We start from the raw sequence: 18,865 nt of genomic DNA on the forward strand, positions 1-18,865 counted from the left end.
GCAGTATCAATGGTGCTGCCAGCCCATAGGCTACACATCCAAACCCCCGGTAGGACAAAATCAAAACTTTGTAGAATAGCGAAGAACTACACCCCATGACATACTGCTCAGAAATCTCAGGCATTAAGTTTCCTCAAACAATCTGCCTTAAGCTGCTGTAGATGTGCGGATAGTTATGGACTTCCTTGTACAGCCCCCTAAAGTTAGCACTCTGCATTGTGCAATTATGTAGAGCTGCAATACAGGAAAAGATCATCCAGCTACAGTGATAGACAGTGGGCCCCACTGTAATCACAATACCACTGATTGCAATGGCACAGAGGGTTATTCTTAAAATTGATGCTGACGGGCCCCAGTTCCCTGCACAGATTTACTGCTGAGGGTTGAATCCATCCAGAGCCAGAACAGTTAGAGGGATATGAAATTCTGGATAAAAGTGGGCAAGCAGCCCTGAAAGCCCTATTCATGCAGAACAGAAAGGATGTGATGGTGCCAGGTAGTATTGTATGTCTTGTGTGGTTCAAAGAACGCAGCAATTAGCTGTTGGTGATGCATGAAAGCATCGCACACTGCAAATTTCAGATGATCAGTTGGTCTGTGATGGGCTGGAGTGCCCAACTTTGAAATTGTGATAAATGTCATCTGGCTTCCTGGTGCAAACACAGCTATAGGTTCACCATTCTTTCAAATAATTTAACAGCTGATTTGCTAGAGAGGTTGGTCAATAATTAATGAAAATTTGATGGTCTTTTCCCACTTTCACTATAAGAATAATAATACCCTCCTGCCACTGATAAGAAAACTTCTTGTCCCACCAAATACAATAGAAAAACACAAATTTTACGGTGTCATTGCTAATGTGCTGAAAGTGAACCCATGAGCATGCAGACTCCTTCAGATTCTTTCTTGGTGTTTATGCCGTTTTCACAGTAGTATTTCTAAGTTTTAAGAGTAGGAAGTTGGATTTATGAGAACTGTCTCTCCTGATGTGCCACACCATTTCACAGGCAAAAAAGGATGTAGCTGTGAAATACTTAACTTTAATCCATAAATGATGAACATCGCTCTTGCCGTTAATTGATGAAGTTTAGCCAGGTGGTGGTGGTGGTGGTGGTGGTATGTCAGACTGGGATATGAAAGAGCAGCAAAGAGTAAACATGAATATGTATTACTTTATTGTTCAGTCATGCTCCAACCGAAGGTGTGATTCTTCTTCAGTATTCACAGGCTCGACCTCTGACAGGGATAAGGATTGGGGGGGGGAGGGGGTGGGGGACAGAGATGGAGGCTAGATTGACTGGAGAAGCAGGATTCGGTTTAACTTTCAGTTTTTTCCTCTCTCGTCCCTGAGATATTTCTGTTTCTTCAAGGATTTTCCTGTCTTGACTTCTCAGACAGAAAAACGCCATTCTTTTCTATAACCTACAGCCTGTGGCTCTTTCAGCCACTGGTTAGATGTAGGCTGCTGGTCTGTTTCGTCCTGGGAGGGGGCCACCTTGGCAGGTGTCCTCTTCCTTCTCTTCCTGGATGATGTTTGAGAATGAGGCATATCCAGCTGTGCCAATGAGGCAGTTACCACCTTTGCTATGGGTTTGGGGATCAAAGGAGCTGATGTATGGTTCAAATGGCTCTGAGCACTATGGGACTTAACATCTGAGGTCATCAGTCAGCTGATGTATTCTACCCTTTGAAAAACAAGCACTGAGATGTGGCTACGGCCAGGAGTTGCTGTTTGAGATCTTGTCATTGCACCAAATACAAATTTTGACACAATGTTTGCAAAGGGTGCTGTCGTACCAATTGGGAGGAGTTGTTCAAACTTTTTCTCAGCACCTTATTACAACAGGCAGTCAAGTGTTTCATATTCCTGGATTTTGTTCTCCCTCTTGAAAACAGAACATGTCAGTGGACAAGAGGGTTGGTGTTCTGGTCAGTTTACACATGTTGTTTGTAAGGACTGCTCTCATGCGTTGTCCTTTTTGCACATACCCCAAGTGACCTCATTAGTACAGCAAGAGCAGATATGTTCAACCCTCTGGAACCTAAATCATCTCATACGAGGAGGAAAATAGGGTTTGACAACTCACGTATAAACCACGACCCTCAGCACCGAGCAGACCAAGGCCGGCCCAAGCAGCCACGACCACCACATCACCAGCATCAGCATTCTCTGTTTCTGTCTTGTCCTTTCTGTTCTGTCCTGTGCAAATGTTTGGCATGTGCTAAACGCTGGGCTACTTGTCATGCTTCCCAGAAGAAAGGTCACATCGCCTGTGTGTGTCATTCGCCAAAGGTTGCTCCAGATATGGACATGGATGTAAACTGTGTGACTACAATGCTTGTGACTTCTCCCATGTTATTTACTGGGTTACGTGCTTTTTGCCAAGTGCTCTGGTTACTGGTCGACAGAGGTGCTGCAGTGACTTTATTGAATCCTCAAACCCATGAGAGTTTAGGCTCGCCACCATTGACACCGATCACGCGGAAGCTGGTCAGCTATAACAAACAAAACATTGCACTGTTGGGACAATTTATGGCATCTGCCTCTTTCAAGACAGTTATTTGTTCCATTAAATTTTTGGTGGTTGCTGATGCTGGCATCGAGAACTTGTTTGGGATGGATGCATTTCAGGCATCTGGATTTTCTATCACTGATGCAGCTCATCTTGTGTCCGATCAGGTAACATATTCTCAATTGGAAACACTGAGTGAGGAGTTTTTGGGCTTATTTTCGGAAGCTATAGGGTGTGCTACAAATTTTTCTGCTCACATGTCTTTGAAATCCATGGCTTGGCCTTATTTTTGTTGCACATGTCCTATACCTGTCACCCTGAAAGATCACGTGAAAGCAGAATTGAACAGACTTCAATCTCTACGGATAGTGCAACCTGCTATGACTAGTGAATGGTTGTCTCTACTGGCTGTAGTTCAGAAGTCATTGGGTTCTTCAATACTACCATCAATGCGCAGTTGATCATGGATACGTATACCCTCCTACACTAGGAAGAACTGTTGATGAAAATATCGGGTGGCCAGTACTTTTCTAAAATTGATATATCTGAACTGTACCTGCAGGTTCCTGTAGATGAACAGTCATGGCGAGGTCTGGTTTTGAATACTCCTTTTGGTCTCTATCAACATTTTTGCCTCCCTTTTGGTGTGATTAGCACCCCTGTTATTTTCCAACAATTTTAGAGCAAATAGCTATGCCTGACCTGACTTGCATTAATTATCTGGATGAGGTGGTTGTCACAGGCTCCACCACGACCAATCACTTGAAAAATTTGTGCACTTTGTTTTATATCCAACAGTCTGCGGGCTTACAGTGTAACATCACAAACTCTCAATTTTTTGAACCTCCTTTTGTTTATTTGTGGTTTGAGGTCTCATGGAATGGGGTTCAATCCTCTGCCAGACCACATCTCCACTGTTACACCTATGCCTCATCCTTCACCCATTAAGGACGTGCAGGCCTTTCTAGGGAAGATAGCCTGCTACCATAAATTCCCACTGGGGGCAATCACACTGGTCCACCCATTGCATGACTTGTTATGCACGAATGTACATTTTTGCTGGAGCCCAGATTATGAATGCAATTCTCAAATGTTGAAATACAAACTACTCTTGGCCCCTTGTCTAACTACGTTCTCTCTTGACCAGTACGTAGCTTTGGCGACTGACGCCTCACAGTACAGCCTCAGCGGAGTCCTAGTACAGCAATATGCCAACAGCTGTGAACAACCTGTTGCTTTCACCCCTAAATCTCTCACTCTAGTCCAGTAGTGTTATTCTCAGATGGACAAAGAGGCTCTTGCCACAGTCCATGCCCTCTGGAAATTTCATGGTTTTTTTGTGTGGCTCCAAGTTTCACTTTATTGCTGACCGACCATAAACCCTTGGTTTCCTTGTTTAACTCTCACACTTCCCTGTCTGACAAGGCAGCATACTATCTACAATGCTGGGTGCTGTTATCATCTCATTACAATTACGAAATCCATTTTCGACCTATGTCTAAACATACCAATGTAGACAACTTGTCCCACTTTCCTGTGGGTCCTGATCCCAACTTTGATAATGAAGAATTGCTTTGCTTCCATCTTGATACTGAAATGTAGGCTGCGGTCGAGGATTTCCCAATTACGAGCTCATGCTTAACATCTGCCACTGCCACCGACCCAGTTCTCCGTCAGGTGGTTGAGTTTGTTCAACAGTGTTGGCCAGATAAACCACTGAGTCATGCTTTGGACCCCTTTGCAACTTTTTTCCCTTATGGCATCACCCCTCTGTTTTTGATGGGGTTTTGCTGCTGCCCACAGAAGACCTCTCTCCCAGAGCAGTCATTCCTACCATATTACAGAGTGAGGTTCTAGACCTTCTGCACCACGGCCATTGGGGAGTTTTGCACACTAAATTGTTCGCTAGGAGACATGTTGTTTGGCCAGATTGATGGCAAAATTGTCCATTTTGTCACAGCTTGTGAGCAGTGTGCCCGAAAACAGTCAGCTCCCAGGGCATCCCTGCTGGCCTGCTCCCTGCCAGCCATGGGAATGCATTCATGTAGGCTTTGCGGTCCCTTCTTCAATTCCTATGTGCTCTGGGTTGTGGATGCATTTTCTTGGTTTCCTTACAGTCTCTGTGCGCATCAATGTCAGAAGAGGTCACAATTCTTACATTTTTGATGATCTTTTTCTATCGAGGGGTTGCCTTTTACCTTAGTTTCCAATAATGGGACCCAGTTCTTTTCTCACACCTTTCAATTGTTTTGTTCCCATCATGTCATTCAACATGTTACAGCTCCACCATCCCCTCCTCGATCAAATGGTGAGGTGGAAGGAATAGTGCATATGCACTAAGTCCCAAATGAAAAATTTTGTTGTGGATTCTTCACCAGATGATGTCGTTCTCCATTTTTTGAGCACCTACCGTTTCATGCCTATGTGAAGGCATAGCAGAGTTGCTTCTTGGCCGGCAGCCATGCACGCTGCTCCACTTTTGGCAGCCTGTGCTGCACCTGCTGCAGTCAGGTTCATCTGGCAGTGCGAGTGCGAGTGCGCGCCCGAGAGTTTGGTCAGTGGCCCAAGTGGATACCAGACACTGTTGTCTGCCACCAGGAATGCTGTCTTTGTCACATCCGTACGGTGTACGGGTTGGTGATGTGCCATTTTGATCAGTTACACCCCTGGTTGCTGCCGGAAGCTACCGGTTCACTGGTGCGACTCCTGTCACCACATCCCACCCCATGCCTCTGTCTCAAGCCCATCATCACCTGCTGTGCAGGTGCCCCTCCTCCATGTGCAGCATCCTGAGGTTCCAGCTTCTCGGCACTGGGCACCAGTCCACCTCCAGCCTCGCATCCGTTGCCGCAGCCTACTGTTCAGGTTGGGTCATCATCGCCTCAGCCACTGTCACTGGTGGGTCCAGCCCCATCTCCTCCACACAGGGACCTGACTGCTCATGCTGACACAGAGATGATGATGACACCCTCCTCTCCAGTGTTACCGTCAGGTGGCGCATGGGCCCACTGCCCTCAGGCATCCCCGTGTCCTCATGCATTCCAGCCCTATGCTCTTGTATCCACCTGGCACATCTTCTCGCCCCCACCATCAGAACCAGCTGCTGCTGCTCTGCATCTGATGCATGTGTCACTTGTCAGGCCACCAGGGTCTCCTCTTTTGCCCAGGTGCCCATTTTGCATGAGGGAAAGGTGTGCTGAATCCTGCTACTAGTGCATGTGACTGTGAGCATGCTGAGTGTGGTGTCACTGCACATGTGTGTTTGAACTGTCCACCAACTGTATCAGCATGGTCGACCACTGGAGGTAGTCTGTGGGAGGCATGTGCGTGGCACCGTCTCCATGTCACTGTCTGCTGGCAACTCTCACCTATATATGCGCGGAGCAGCACTGACTGCCTCTCTATGTACTTCCAGTTTGTACCGCGGACATCAGTTGTTCTGTGTCTTGTTATATGTGGAGTCATATTTTTGTTACTTGAATTGGTTATGGTATTACTTGGTTACTACAGGTAGACAGTAATTTTACTTATGAGAATTTTCCCTCTTACCATAAGTTGGTCTTATATTCAGTTATGGTTCTGGACCACAATTTTAGAGGTGTAAAATTTTATGAAGGCCTAAAAGATTATCCTTTTAATTTTAACTCTGAAGGTTATTAGATTATTTAATATATGTCCTTCATGTAATGAAATTAAAGGTGTTCTAAAAATTAATCCTATTCTTGAAATTATAACAGTTATAAGTCGTATAAACCTTGATCTTTAGGCTAAATGTTCATTTATGATGAATTTTTTGTATAACATATTGTAAGGGCTGAGGATATTTTGTGTGTGTGTGTGTGTGTGTGTGTGTGTGTGTGTGTGTGTGTGTGTGTGTGTGAGTAAAGTGTGACAGCAGTTAATACCACTATATTTGTTATTAATGTTGATATATTGTTTTCACAAGTGATTGTATAACAATTCATTTTGGTAAAAATCTAAGAAAGGTCGGTAATCCATCAAGGAATAAGAGTGACAAAAATATTATGAATTTATTCTGTTTTTATAATTCTTGCTGAACAGATTTGATTTATAAAGAATAAATTTATTTGTTTGAACAATAGGACTATAATTAGGCTTAATAATGAATAAATAATGAAATAAAGTTGTCAAATATTTTCTGTAACTAAATAATGATCTAATTATTCATCTTAGGCATCTAATTGATGAGTATGCTAGGTGTCCAATTGATGAATATGCTAAAAGTTGTCATAATTGTTTCATTTAGACCCATTGCTCCAATAATAATTCTGAAGATAGCAATAATTCAAATAAATGTTCTTAACTGGATACAGTATGTAAGAACTATTATAGGAGCAATATTTGTCATGTTATAAATGTTAAATTGTTATTTCAGTTCAATGCTCCCATTACTTCTGGAAATCAGAAGTGTAATGGAGCCACACTAATTTTTAACAATAATCTAGATCTGACTATAACAACCTATCGGATATTATATTTGAATCAATAAAACTGAAAATAATAATATTGTTGAGCCTTACACTTTAACAATAAAATATTTAAATGATTATTTATTATTACATTTTTATTTCTTGTTAATTTGGGGGTAAATGAGAGTAAGCTGATCTCTAGTCATATTTAAACTCCAAACCAGGAGTTTGACGAGATGGACAGGATTGTTCCTATCATAAATGCTGATAGGAAGAGAAGTTTTGTGGAACTGTTGGTCATTAAAAAGTAGAGGGGTATGAATATGTTAGCTTAGTTAGCTTATCTTAGGTAATATTTATTTTCTTAATTTACCCTATCAAGGAAGCACTTTAAGGGGACCACACCCTGTCTATCAGACCCATGTTAATTTAGGCAAGTATTTGACCCATTTCCGAAAAACTATTTGATGCAGGGCCTTAATATTTTCACTGTATGTTACATGATGCTAACAGAGTCAACTGTACTAAAATCTACTTTATCCATTTTATAGTTTTTAAGAAATACTTTTATAAATTTATTAACAAAAAATATTAAGCTTTTTCTGCAGAATATTAATGAATGTATTACCAGAGGTGGCTTTTTATGTTATGCAGAGTCTCTGAAAATTTCATTAATTTATCTATGATAGTTTCTGATACAATGGGGCATATGTCCTCAAAATTTTTGTTTGTGGGAAATTGAGTTAAAAAAAAAACTTTTGAAATTTGTTACTAACAGTTAATTAAAATTGTCATGCTGCATATGATAGCCCTTCTTTGACCTCTAGCAGGTCTTCCAGCTTCTTTTTCACCTTCCTGGATGTTTTTCTTGCTTTCTTGGCCATATTAGATGCAGACCTGTCTGCATCGGCTATCCTCATTTTATCGCAATGTTGCAGCCCAGTGATCACATTTTCACCATGATTAATTCCCAGCTTTTTCAGTACCCAACACTTTCCAATATTAACACAATTGAATGTAATAACAGCATCATGAACTCCTAGTTTCATTGTATGAATGCCTACAAATACAGTTTTAGGAAGACAGTTCCAAATTATGCTGTTGAAACATTCATTTGGGTTCTCTGTCTGCCCATGCAGACATTTCCTTAGAAGGTCAGGATGAGCCAAGTCTCTGAAAATAGGTTTAATTGCTGTAATAACAGCAGCAGGAAGAGAATGCTGGTGAGAATAAGATTCTCCAGTTGCCTGAGCCCTATTGTATTTGCACCACAAATTTTCTCCTGATGGACACAATCCATATTATCATCAGTAGATGACTTATGGAAGAATATGGCCCAAACATCTCTCTTCACTGCCTACAGATTTTCTTTATTTCTCCTAATCACCTGCTCATAGTATACCTGCAAGTTTTCTATTTCAGTTTTAATTAACTGACCCCGTCCGGTCAACAATTTTCCATCTTCTAATTTTTTCCCTCTCATATCAACAGTTAGTTTTCTCAGCCTTGTTCCCAAACGTTTTTGAAAATGGCCTAAACATTCTATTTTGCTAATAATGGCATCTCCATATGGCTTAGAGTTCACCACATTGTTGTATGCCTTACTGTCACCATCACCCAAATATTTGGTGTACCGTATACCTCTTGTTTCTACAGAGTGATGAAATATTTGTTGTACTCCATGAACTTCCATACCGCCACTTGTTCCTCTAAAATTAGCCACACAGTTGTGTTCTTTATGTTCATTGACTTTACGACATTTGCAATATTTAGACATTATCTCCACATCTAACACTTTACCAGTGTCTGCACTCGTGGCAGTCACTACTCCACTCAGAGAAGTATGTCCTCTTTTCTGCCAACTTCCATCAAGTGCAACTGCTATATCCAAACATCCATCATTTTCTTACACTGCTTCCCTAGCAGCCAGTTTCATGCTTTTCTCACTGACCTCACATACAGCTTTCTCTAATACTGCAGTCATTTTTTGAGATTTATTTGGTGGTTGATGTAAGTTCATCACTGAACAAAATGTTCTCCCTTCAACCATGCCCTTGCCAATGGATCGTAAGACATAAAAGAATCTAGTATTGATTTCAAATGGGCCACTTGCATCTGCTTTTGAAGAACTCATAAATGAAATCACAGATGAGCATTTAGTGCAAATTAAATCCAAAGCAATTGCTAGGCATTTTCTCCCACTGGCACTCTCACAAATTTTCACACACTGTGACTTGCCACACTGTCAACATTGTACAAATTTAGAAATTACGTCTGATAATATTCTCAAATTTATAATAATGTTACTGCACCCCTTGTCACTTACAGTAAATTCGTTGTAACTCTCTTGAAATGGTGAGACCTTCTTTGATGATGCACTTGTTGAAGAATTACAATTAGAAACATCATTGCCAGGCGACATAACCTCTTGTACAGAAAGCTTTCGAAACTTGTTTCCTCTAAATTGATGTTTCTTGAAAATGCCTTTACATTTCATCATCTTCAATAAACACAACAAAACACGCGTAAACAAGCACTGCAAACTTAAGTATAACAACTACTCGCAATCACACCTGAACAAAACTAACCTCATGTTTGAAAGCATGTTGTTTACAAACAACAGAAACAAAAGAATACCGACTGTTGCATTCCAAGGATAGCCAACACACTCTGGAGTTAAAAAAAAAATCCATAACATGCAATGTAGGGGATATAAAGATCTAAAATATGTGCAGAAAAGTGGGCGTGGCATAGAAACACACGTGGTAGGAAAATGCTCGAAAAAAAAAAAAAAATTTCAGCAAAATCCTTTTCAGAGTACTTAAATAAAACCTTAATCTATCGAAATATGATGAAAACAGAAAATTGATTTTTTTTGACCTGAACCACAGTGTGGTCCCCTTAATCTGGCAACTTCATTATTTGTCATTTAATAAATAAATTAAAAGATTTTTAAAAAATTTATGTATGCATGGTTTTCTTTTGGTCTAATTAATTTTGTGTATAGGAGAAAATTTTTTCATTTTTGTTTTATTTGAATATAAATAATTTGATTACATATAATTGAATATATCATTATTTGTTTTATTTTATCAGTTGATTATTCTATCTTATATATTTTTCAAAGGTTATAGCTACCTATTTCTAGAGAGAAAGAAATTACTGCATAATAAAATATTTATAGTAATATAATTATATATTTTACATTATTAATGTACAATATATTAAATACCATTATTTAATTATTATATTAATATAATCAATTATTTTAATAGTAACAATATAATTCTGAAACACATTTACTATCTCTCTCTCTCTCTCTCTCTCTCTCTCTCTCTCTCTCTCTCTCTCACACACACACACACACACACACACACACACACACACACACACACACACACACACACACACATATATTTACTACTAACAGGAAAGAAAGATCAAATGATAGACAATAATGTAATATATTTATCAGGATACCAGTTCAAAATTTATATTATTTACATATAACAGAAGTAGTTGTGGTCATTAAGGATTTGTGTTCTAATTATTTTAAATTACTTATTTTAAATATTCTTGAAAATTTGTGATTTTGTAAGATAATTATCTGTGTTTGTTTCAAAAGAGTTTATTTATTCACTTTTCTTTGTCTTACATGCAAGTTTTGTTGACTACATGTTCTTTTTGCAGTAATTTCATTTAATTAGCATGTGATCTTAGAGCTAGCAATTAGTTTAGTGTTGCATAATTCATGCCAGTAGCCATGGTAATATCACTGACAAGTGGATATCATTGGGTAAAGCAGTTATATATAATATAAGAGTTAAATTATAATTTGTAAGGTGAAATGTTAAAAATTTTATGGCTATTTTTACGAACCTGTGAAACTTGAATAATGAACTAGGATTAGGTACCCTATTACTTAGAATTTTAATTACACTTACCACAGTACTATTAGGTCTTTAAACCCAAAGAACTTGTGGTATTACATTCCACTCAGAAGAACCTACCCTGTGATTAAGAATACACAACTGACCTTACTTACTTTATTTGTTTGCGTATCTCTGGTATCAGAGAATCTTTTTAGAACTACGAGGGTTATTCCAAAAGTAAGGTCCGGTTATAAAAAAAAATCAAAACTAAAATGTTTTTTCAAAACAATTGTTTTATTTACATTCCTTACATCTTTATCTATTTTTCTACATAACTTCCATACTTATTTAAACATTTGTCACATCGTTCAACAAGCTTTTGAATGCCCATGTTATAGAAATCGGCCGCCTGTGACGATAACCAGTCCTTAACTGCTTCTTTCACTTCATCATCTGTGTCGAAGCGCTTGCCGCCGAGAAACTCCTTTAAGTAACGGAACAGGTGGAAATCACTTGGCGCCAGGTCCGGACTGTAAGGAGGATGGTCCATCTGTTCCCATCCAAATTTCTTGATCAGAGCTTGCGTTTCATTTGCAGTGTGGGGTCTGGCATTGTCATGCAACAACAAGATTCCAGACGACAAAAGACCACGTCGCTTATTCTGGATTGCACGTCGAAGTTTAGTCAGGGTAGCGCAGTAGGCGGCTTTATTAATCGTTGTTCCTCTCTCCATAAAGTCGACTAACAATACTCCACGTCTATCCCAGAACACAGTCGCCATAACCTTACGTGTTGAGATTGTCTGCTTTGCCTTGACGTTGACTGGCGATGACGTGTGACGCCATTGCATTGACTGACGTTTAGACTCTGGAGTGATGTGAGAAACCCATGTCTCATCCCCTGTGACAACATTGTCTAAAAGACTGTCACCTTCCTTATGATATCGCTCCAAAAAATCAAGAGCAAAAGCCATTCTTTTCATTCGTTGGGGCTCAGTAAGCAGCCTGGGAACCCAACGGGCACACAATTTGTGAAACTTCAAATGTTCAGACACAATTCTGTACAAAGTTGTTCTACTCACATTCGGAAAATGCATGTCTAGGTCTGTAATAGTGAATCGGCGATCTTCACGAATTTTTTTGTCAACCGCATTGACCAAATCGCCTGAAATCACTGATGGTCGGCCACACCGTGGTTCATCGTGCACATTATCCCGTCCTTCATTAAAAGCTCGCACCCACTTGCGCACTTTACTGTCGCTCATTATGTTAGGACCGTACACTTCAGTAATCTGCCGATGGATTTCCGCCGCTGAATTGTTTCTTGCAGACAAAAACCGTATCACTGCCCTTACTTCACAATCGGCGGGCTGATCAATTGTCTTAAACATTGTAAAGTGACACTGTGAACTACACTCAGCAACAGTAACAAAGCGAATGGCGGCGTTTGACGCGCAAGGCTTGCCGGGAGTCGGCGCGCATGCGTATTTTGTCATTGGCGCCAAATTTCAATAGTTATGGCGAATCGGACCTTACTTTTGGAATAACCCTCGTATAATTCTCTTGATTTATAGTTATAAAATATTTCAGATCAACGTGTAGCTTATAGTTAAGACCGAGGTCGGCTACAATAGAGTTATGTTTATAACGGCTTTGATGGTGAAAAACTATTAATGAGAGTGGATTTGATAGTAATTTAATTTAGTTAATTTAACTGATATTGGCTCTGAGGTGTATACATTTCACTCTCACAACTGATTATTCCAACAAAAATTTTTGTTAAGGTAGCTTCAATTTAGATGAGATAAATCTTAACATAGTAGATGTACTGGAAAGTATCTAGGAATATGTTCAAGATATAACTTATTAGTAAAGTATTTCACCTACACTGAAATTTTGTTTGTGCAAATCAAGGCATCTTTATCACTGATGATGTTATATTAAATTTTTGTTTATTTTGTATCAGAGTTTATCAAAATTTTAGTATTTATTTACTTATCTTGATTTAGGTTGATTTAAAAATAACTAATGTATCGTAATTACTGTTGAGTTATTTGTGGAAATGAAATGTTAATCGTTTCCTAAGATATCTAATTTCTTACGAAAAAATTTAATTTTTTTTGTTAGTTTGTTTTTATTTCATTTTTTAGATAAAAATTTAACATATTTATTCTTTATGGGATAAGCTTTAAAGTTATTAACCTATAATTTGTTTACTTTAAAATACATAATAGTAGGCTTTAAACCACCTATCTTTAAGATTGCATTTTAGTTAATTATTTTAAAATTTTATTTTATAATTAATTTAGGGTTTTTGTTAAGACGTTAGATATTATGTCTTATGATACAAGACATCTTATGATTAACTTTCAGCCACAGTTATTGTTGTGACAGTGCCATGACATTTAACAGTGCCGCCACGACTGTACGCGCAAACGGCGATAGAGGCACTCCGCAACTCGGCTGAGCGCGAGAGCGCCACCTAGCTACGAACGGCGCCGGCCACACGTCACGGCACGGCAGCCGAATAAGAGAGACTGAGTTGTTATCATGTAACGAGCTATTGTTTCTAAGTGAGTGTGTTTGAATATCCACGCAATTATTGGTGATTAAAGGTTATAACACTTTTTGGCGACGAGGTCAGATATTTTCACTGCATTGTGGATTTGTGTGTTCGTGACGGGGCAGACATGGAACAGCTTATGCAAGCGCTTATTGAACAACAAACACAGCTGACGGCTGCTATTCAGGCACAACAAACACAGCTGACGGCTGCTATTCAGGCACAACAAACACAGCTGACGGCTGCTATTCAGGCGTTGTTGACGTCGCTTACTCATCGTCTCTCTTCCTCTTCTCCACCTCCATTCCCTCCTTACGATGAGGCCGCTGAAGATTGGGAGGATTATGATAAGTGTTTGCGGCAACACTTCTTGGCTTTCGACGTTGTCGGCGCTCCTATGTGTAAGTCATTATTTCTATCTTTGATTTCCCCATGGATCTATCAGCTACTATCTCAGTTAGCCCCTCTGCGGGAACCTGCCTCTCTGTCCTTCCAAGAAATGTGTGACTTATTGTCTAACTATTACCAAAAAAACACCCACGTCGTTGCCGCCCGCGTGGCGTTCTACCAGTGTCGTAAACAGCCCCATCAATCTTACTGGGCTTGGGCGGCAGAACTACACGGTCTGAGTAGGAAATGTCAGTTTGTCACGGACACTCATCATGAGTCTTATGCTGACTCAATGGTTAGGGATGCTATTCTACGGCTTGCTCCTGATAAAGAAGTTCGGTAACATGCCCTAAAACTGCCAAACCCGTCGTTGTCAGAAGTTCTAAGCATCGCTCAATCCTTTGAAGTGTCTCACGCTGCTGGCGTGCAAATAGACGCGTGGTGTGATGTAGGCGCTGTACAGTCCACTTTCGACATGGACAATTTGCCTGTTTCACAGGAGAACAAAGATGTGGCGGCAGTTCACTCGCGTAAACAACGTCGCGTTGGGCCGCAAGGAGTTGGGCACCCCTCCCTTGTCTCCAGTTACGCGAAATCTGAGAACTTATAATAAACAGAAAATTCCTATCATTGGCCAGTTTGATGCTTCCACTGCCGACAAGTCTGTTGTTAGGTCCCTCACGTTTTATGTGGTGGATCATGCGGGCACTGAAAACCTGTTCGGTTATGATGCTTTCCAGTTGTTCGGGTTCTCCATTGATGATGATGTGCACCTCATATCTGAGGATATTCCGTATCAACAGCTGGATGGATTGTGTTCTGAATTTTCGTCCGTGTTCTCTGCTCGTCTGGGTCGTGCCAAGGATTTTGAAGCCCACATTACTCTTAAACCTACAGCTCACCTAAGTTTTTCCGGGCACGCCCTATTCTGGTGGCGTTGCATGCACCTGTCAAGGCTGAGATAGACAGGTTAACAGCTTCAGGGATTCTCCTTCTTGTTACCTCCAACGAATGGGCATCGCCAATCGTGGTGGTTTCTAAACCAAACGGGAGTCTGCGATTGGGTGGAGATTTTAAAGCCACTGTCAACGCTCAGAAGCTCATTGACACTTATCCTCTTCCCCGTCCTGAGGAGTTATTTACCAAGCTCGCTGGGGGCCAGTTCTTTTCCAAACTTGACTTATCAGAGGCGTACCATCAGTTGCTGTTGGATGCTTCTTCCAAGGAATTTCTAGTCATCAACACTCCTTGTGGGTTGTATCAGTACCAGCGGTTACCATTTGGCGTCGCTAGTGCGCCGGCCATTTTTCAGCGGTTTTTGGAACAGCTCACGGCTTCCGTTCCCGGCTGCATAAACTATCTGGATGACATTGTTGTCACGGGGGCCTCCACTGAGGAGCACCTTCGCAATTTGCATTCACTGTTTCGGGTTTTGCATTTGGCTGGGTTGAGGTGCAATCTGGCCAAGTCACAGTTCGTCCAAACCTCCATTGTGTATCTTGATTTCCACTTGTCCCGTGAGGGTATACGTCCTCTACGTCAGTACGTTGTGGCCATTAACGCTCTATCCCGGCCGTCTACGGTCAAAGAACTTCAGGCGTTTCTAGGCAAGATTGCTTATTATCACAAATTCATTCCATCCGCGGCTGCAGTAGCTCATCCTCTGCATCAACTGTTACGCAAAAACGTCCCTTTCTGTCGGTCCGACGAGTGTGAGCAGGCTTTTGTCCGCCTGAAGGCTCATTTGCAGTCGGCGCCTTGTCTTGCCACATTCCGTCCGGGTCAGCACTTGGTTCTGGCGACTGACGCGTCACAGTATGGCCTAGGGGCTGTTCTCGCCCATCGGTATGAGGATGGGTCGGAAGGACCCATCGCCTATGTTTCCAAGACCCTCAACGATGCGCAACGGCGTTACTCTCAAATCGAAAAGGAGGCGCTCGCTATCATTTATGCTCTAAGAAAGTTCAACGTTTTTTTGTATGGTTCTAAGTTTCACCTCATCACCGACCACAAGCCGCTGGTCTCTCTAATCAGCCGATCGGCGTCGCTTCCGGATAAGGCAGCTCACCGCCTGCAACGTTGGGCCTTATACTTGTCTCGTTTTCACAATGAGATTCACTATTGCCCCACGGCACAGCACGCCAACGCTGACGCATTGTCGCAATTGCCGATGGGCCCCGACCCAGTTTTCGATCGTGATGAACTACTCTGTTTCCACATTGATAAGGAAGAACGTCGTGCGGTCGAGGGTTTTCCACTTACAGGTTCGCAGGTCGCGTCGGCTACTGCGCGGGACCCGGTCCTGCGTCAGGTGATCGGTTTTGTTCAACGGGGTTGGCCAGACAGGACCAAGGGCCGGGCATCAGATCCCCTTCGCAACTAACATGCCTTGCGCCTTCGTCTGTCTGTTCGTGATGGTGTTGTTCTTCTGGCCACGGATGGCGCATCTCCACGGGTTGTGGTGCCAGCCTCTCTTCGCAAAGATGTTCTCAAACTGTTGCATGAAGGCCACTGGGGTATTCGTTGGACTAAGTCCCTGGCCCGCAGGCATGTTTAGTGGCCCGGTATTGATTCGGACATCACCCACATGGTTGCTGCGTGTGGTCAGTGTGCTCAACGACTGGCTGCACCTCGTACTATGCCCTCTCCGTGGCCTGATCCAGCACAGCCATGGGAACGGATGCACGCTGACTTTGCCGGCCCCTTCCTCGGTACTTATTGGCTACTGTTGATTGACGCCTTCTCGTAGTTTCTGTTTGTTGTTTGATGTCCGTCGCCCACCACTGCAGCGACGATGCTGGCTTTGTCCAAAATCTTTGCGCTAGGAGGTCTTCCATCCACGATCGTCACGGACAATGGCCCTCAGTTCTCTTCACAGGCCTTCTGTGATTTTTGTACTGGACAAGGGATTCATCTTGTTACAGCACCACCCTTCAATCCGCAATCGAATGGGGAGGTCGAGCACCTTGTCCGCACTTTCAAAAGCCAGATGAAAAAATTCCTTAGTGACTTTTCCACAGATGATGCTCTGCTGCAATTTCTGAGTTCGTATCGCTTCACGCCTCTGGGCGATCGCAGCCCTGCTGAACTCTTGCATGGCCGCCAACCGCACACTCTACTGCACCTGCTTCACCCTGTCAGGCCTTGTGCTGTGTCCCCTAGTGCGGGAAAATACTCTGTGGGCGCCGACGTGTGAGCACGAGGGTATGGATCTCGCCCTAAATAGATTCCAGGGGTGGTCAAGGCTCTTCGCAGCCGCCGGCTTTGTGAAATACGTACAGACGACGGCATGGTTGTTCGCCATTACAACCAGATGCACCCACGAGTGGTGGCCACGCCAGTGCCACCACCCCTTCCTTCGCCTCCACCAGCCCAAGAAGCCAGACCTGTTGCTGCTGTTGATCTACCGTACGTGTTGATGCAGCCGAAGTTGCTACTGCTTCCGAGTACGCCGGAACCGGCCCCAGTCGCGACGCCGCCTTCTCCGGGACCCATCTCGCTGGAGCACACTCTCAGGTCCATAACACCTATGGATGCTGCTCCAGAGTTTTCACCCATCATCTTGTCCAGGAGGCACGTTCCACGCACAAGCTTCCGTCCTGGACATTTTCGACCATACTCTCGTGTCTCTCCGCGGGATCTTCTCGGGGCCTCACAAGAGGTCATGGATGTCTCTGCACTGTCCATGTCTCCAAGGAAGTGAGTGGTTTTTTTTGTTAAGGGGGGAAAAGTGTTGTGACAGTGCCACAACATTTAACAGTGCCACCACGACAGTACGCACAAACGGCGATAGAGGCGCTCCGCAACTCGGCTGAGTGCGGGAGCGCCACCTAGCTACAAACGGCGCCGGCCGCATGTCACGGCATGGCAGTCAAATAAGAGATACTGAGTTGTTATCATGTAACGAGCTATTGTTTCTAGGTGAATGTGTTCGAATATCCACGCAATTATTGGTGATTAAAGGTTATAACAGTTATAATGTTAATTCCTTGTAGACAAAGGCCTGACATTACTGAACTGATAAATCTGGCGAGCAGTATGATGCAGTAAATTTGTTCTTCAGCCTACGGCCTTTGGTACACACAAATACAATCAACATCTTTGACTGTATGCTCACATTAATACTGTGGCATAAGCTACACTTGGAAGAGAAGATATGTATGCACTGCACTAGACACTGTCAAAACTGGTCTACACATCCCAAACTTTTGATTACGCTCTTTCCATTGCATCTGCATGCACCTCGGACACACTGGTTAACAAAGATCAGTCATCAGTATTTATACTTTTGCTGAACCAGCATCCCCTTCAGTGGACTGTCTTACGGCACTAACTTATTATTTGGATACAAATCTACTATAAAGTTTTCAATGTTTAAGTGCTCAGTTCTCTTTACAACTCTGTACAACAAACATAGTTGCACCTATGAACAATAGCCCTTGGTGTGGTTTTATGTGGACAAAACGTGTGTCATAAGCTGAATGCTTGCAGGACATTACATGGATCACTGTCTTACTTCAACAAACAAGTCTTCTAGCTAACAAGTCCCAAAAGAAATTGACAGTACTCTATTCTAATTTTACATAATACAGAATGCAAACATACCTTTCTGCCCTTTGCTGAGGATCTAAACCACATAGCAGATGGTTTTATAATTCTGGTATGATAGCCATCTCCACGGCAAGGTAGATACGTACCCTGAACTTCATCCTGTGTGCATGGAAAGTATTAATATTACCAGGTTCATGCATTATCAAATAAAAATAAATTCATGGAAACTTACAGGCTATTAAAAGCAAGCAATAACAGGTGATTCTAAAACAGGGTAAAACTGAAAAAGCAGAACAGTGGAAACTTGAGAGAGAGAGAGAGAGAGAGAGAGAGAGAGAGAGAGAGAGAGAGAGAATGCTCTATGGCAAGATTATTAGCACCCTTTCTACACTGATTACATTTCTAAAAAGGTATTGTCATCTCACTTTTGCCTTAAAATTAAACAAATAAAAATGTAGTAATTCTATAGGAAATATTGGAGACCATTAGTTGTGAAGCAAGGCAGCTGGATGAAAATCTCTAAACATGTGCTCCATGTAAGTAGAAG

The 18,865-nt window shown here is 42.0% G+C and overlaps 1 protein-coding gene across 1 annotated transcript in view; it reads right to left on the reverse strand.

Moving 5' to 3' along the window:
• Positions 1 to 18,865, reverse strand: part of LOC126470007 (protein artemis-like) — a 75,517-nt gene that overhangs the window by 23,028 nt on the left and 33,624 nt on the right. Inside the window, exon 5 of the mRNA XM_050097479.1 lies at positions 18,373 to 18,477. Within this exon, the coding sequence (XP_049953436.1) occupies positions 18,373 to 18,477 (105 nt within the window). The remainder of the gene's footprint in view (positions 1 to 18,372; positions 18,478 to 18,865) is intronic.

This window comes from Schistocerca serialis, chromosome 3, assembly GCF_023864345.2.
Source record: "Schistocerca serialis cubense isolate TAMUIC-IGC-003099 chromosome 3, iqSchSeri2.2, whole genome shotgun sequence".
In the NCBI taxonomy this organism is placed as follows: domain Eukaryota; kingdom Metazoa; phylum Arthropoda; class Insecta; order Orthoptera; family Acrididae; genus Schistocerca; species Schistocerca serialis.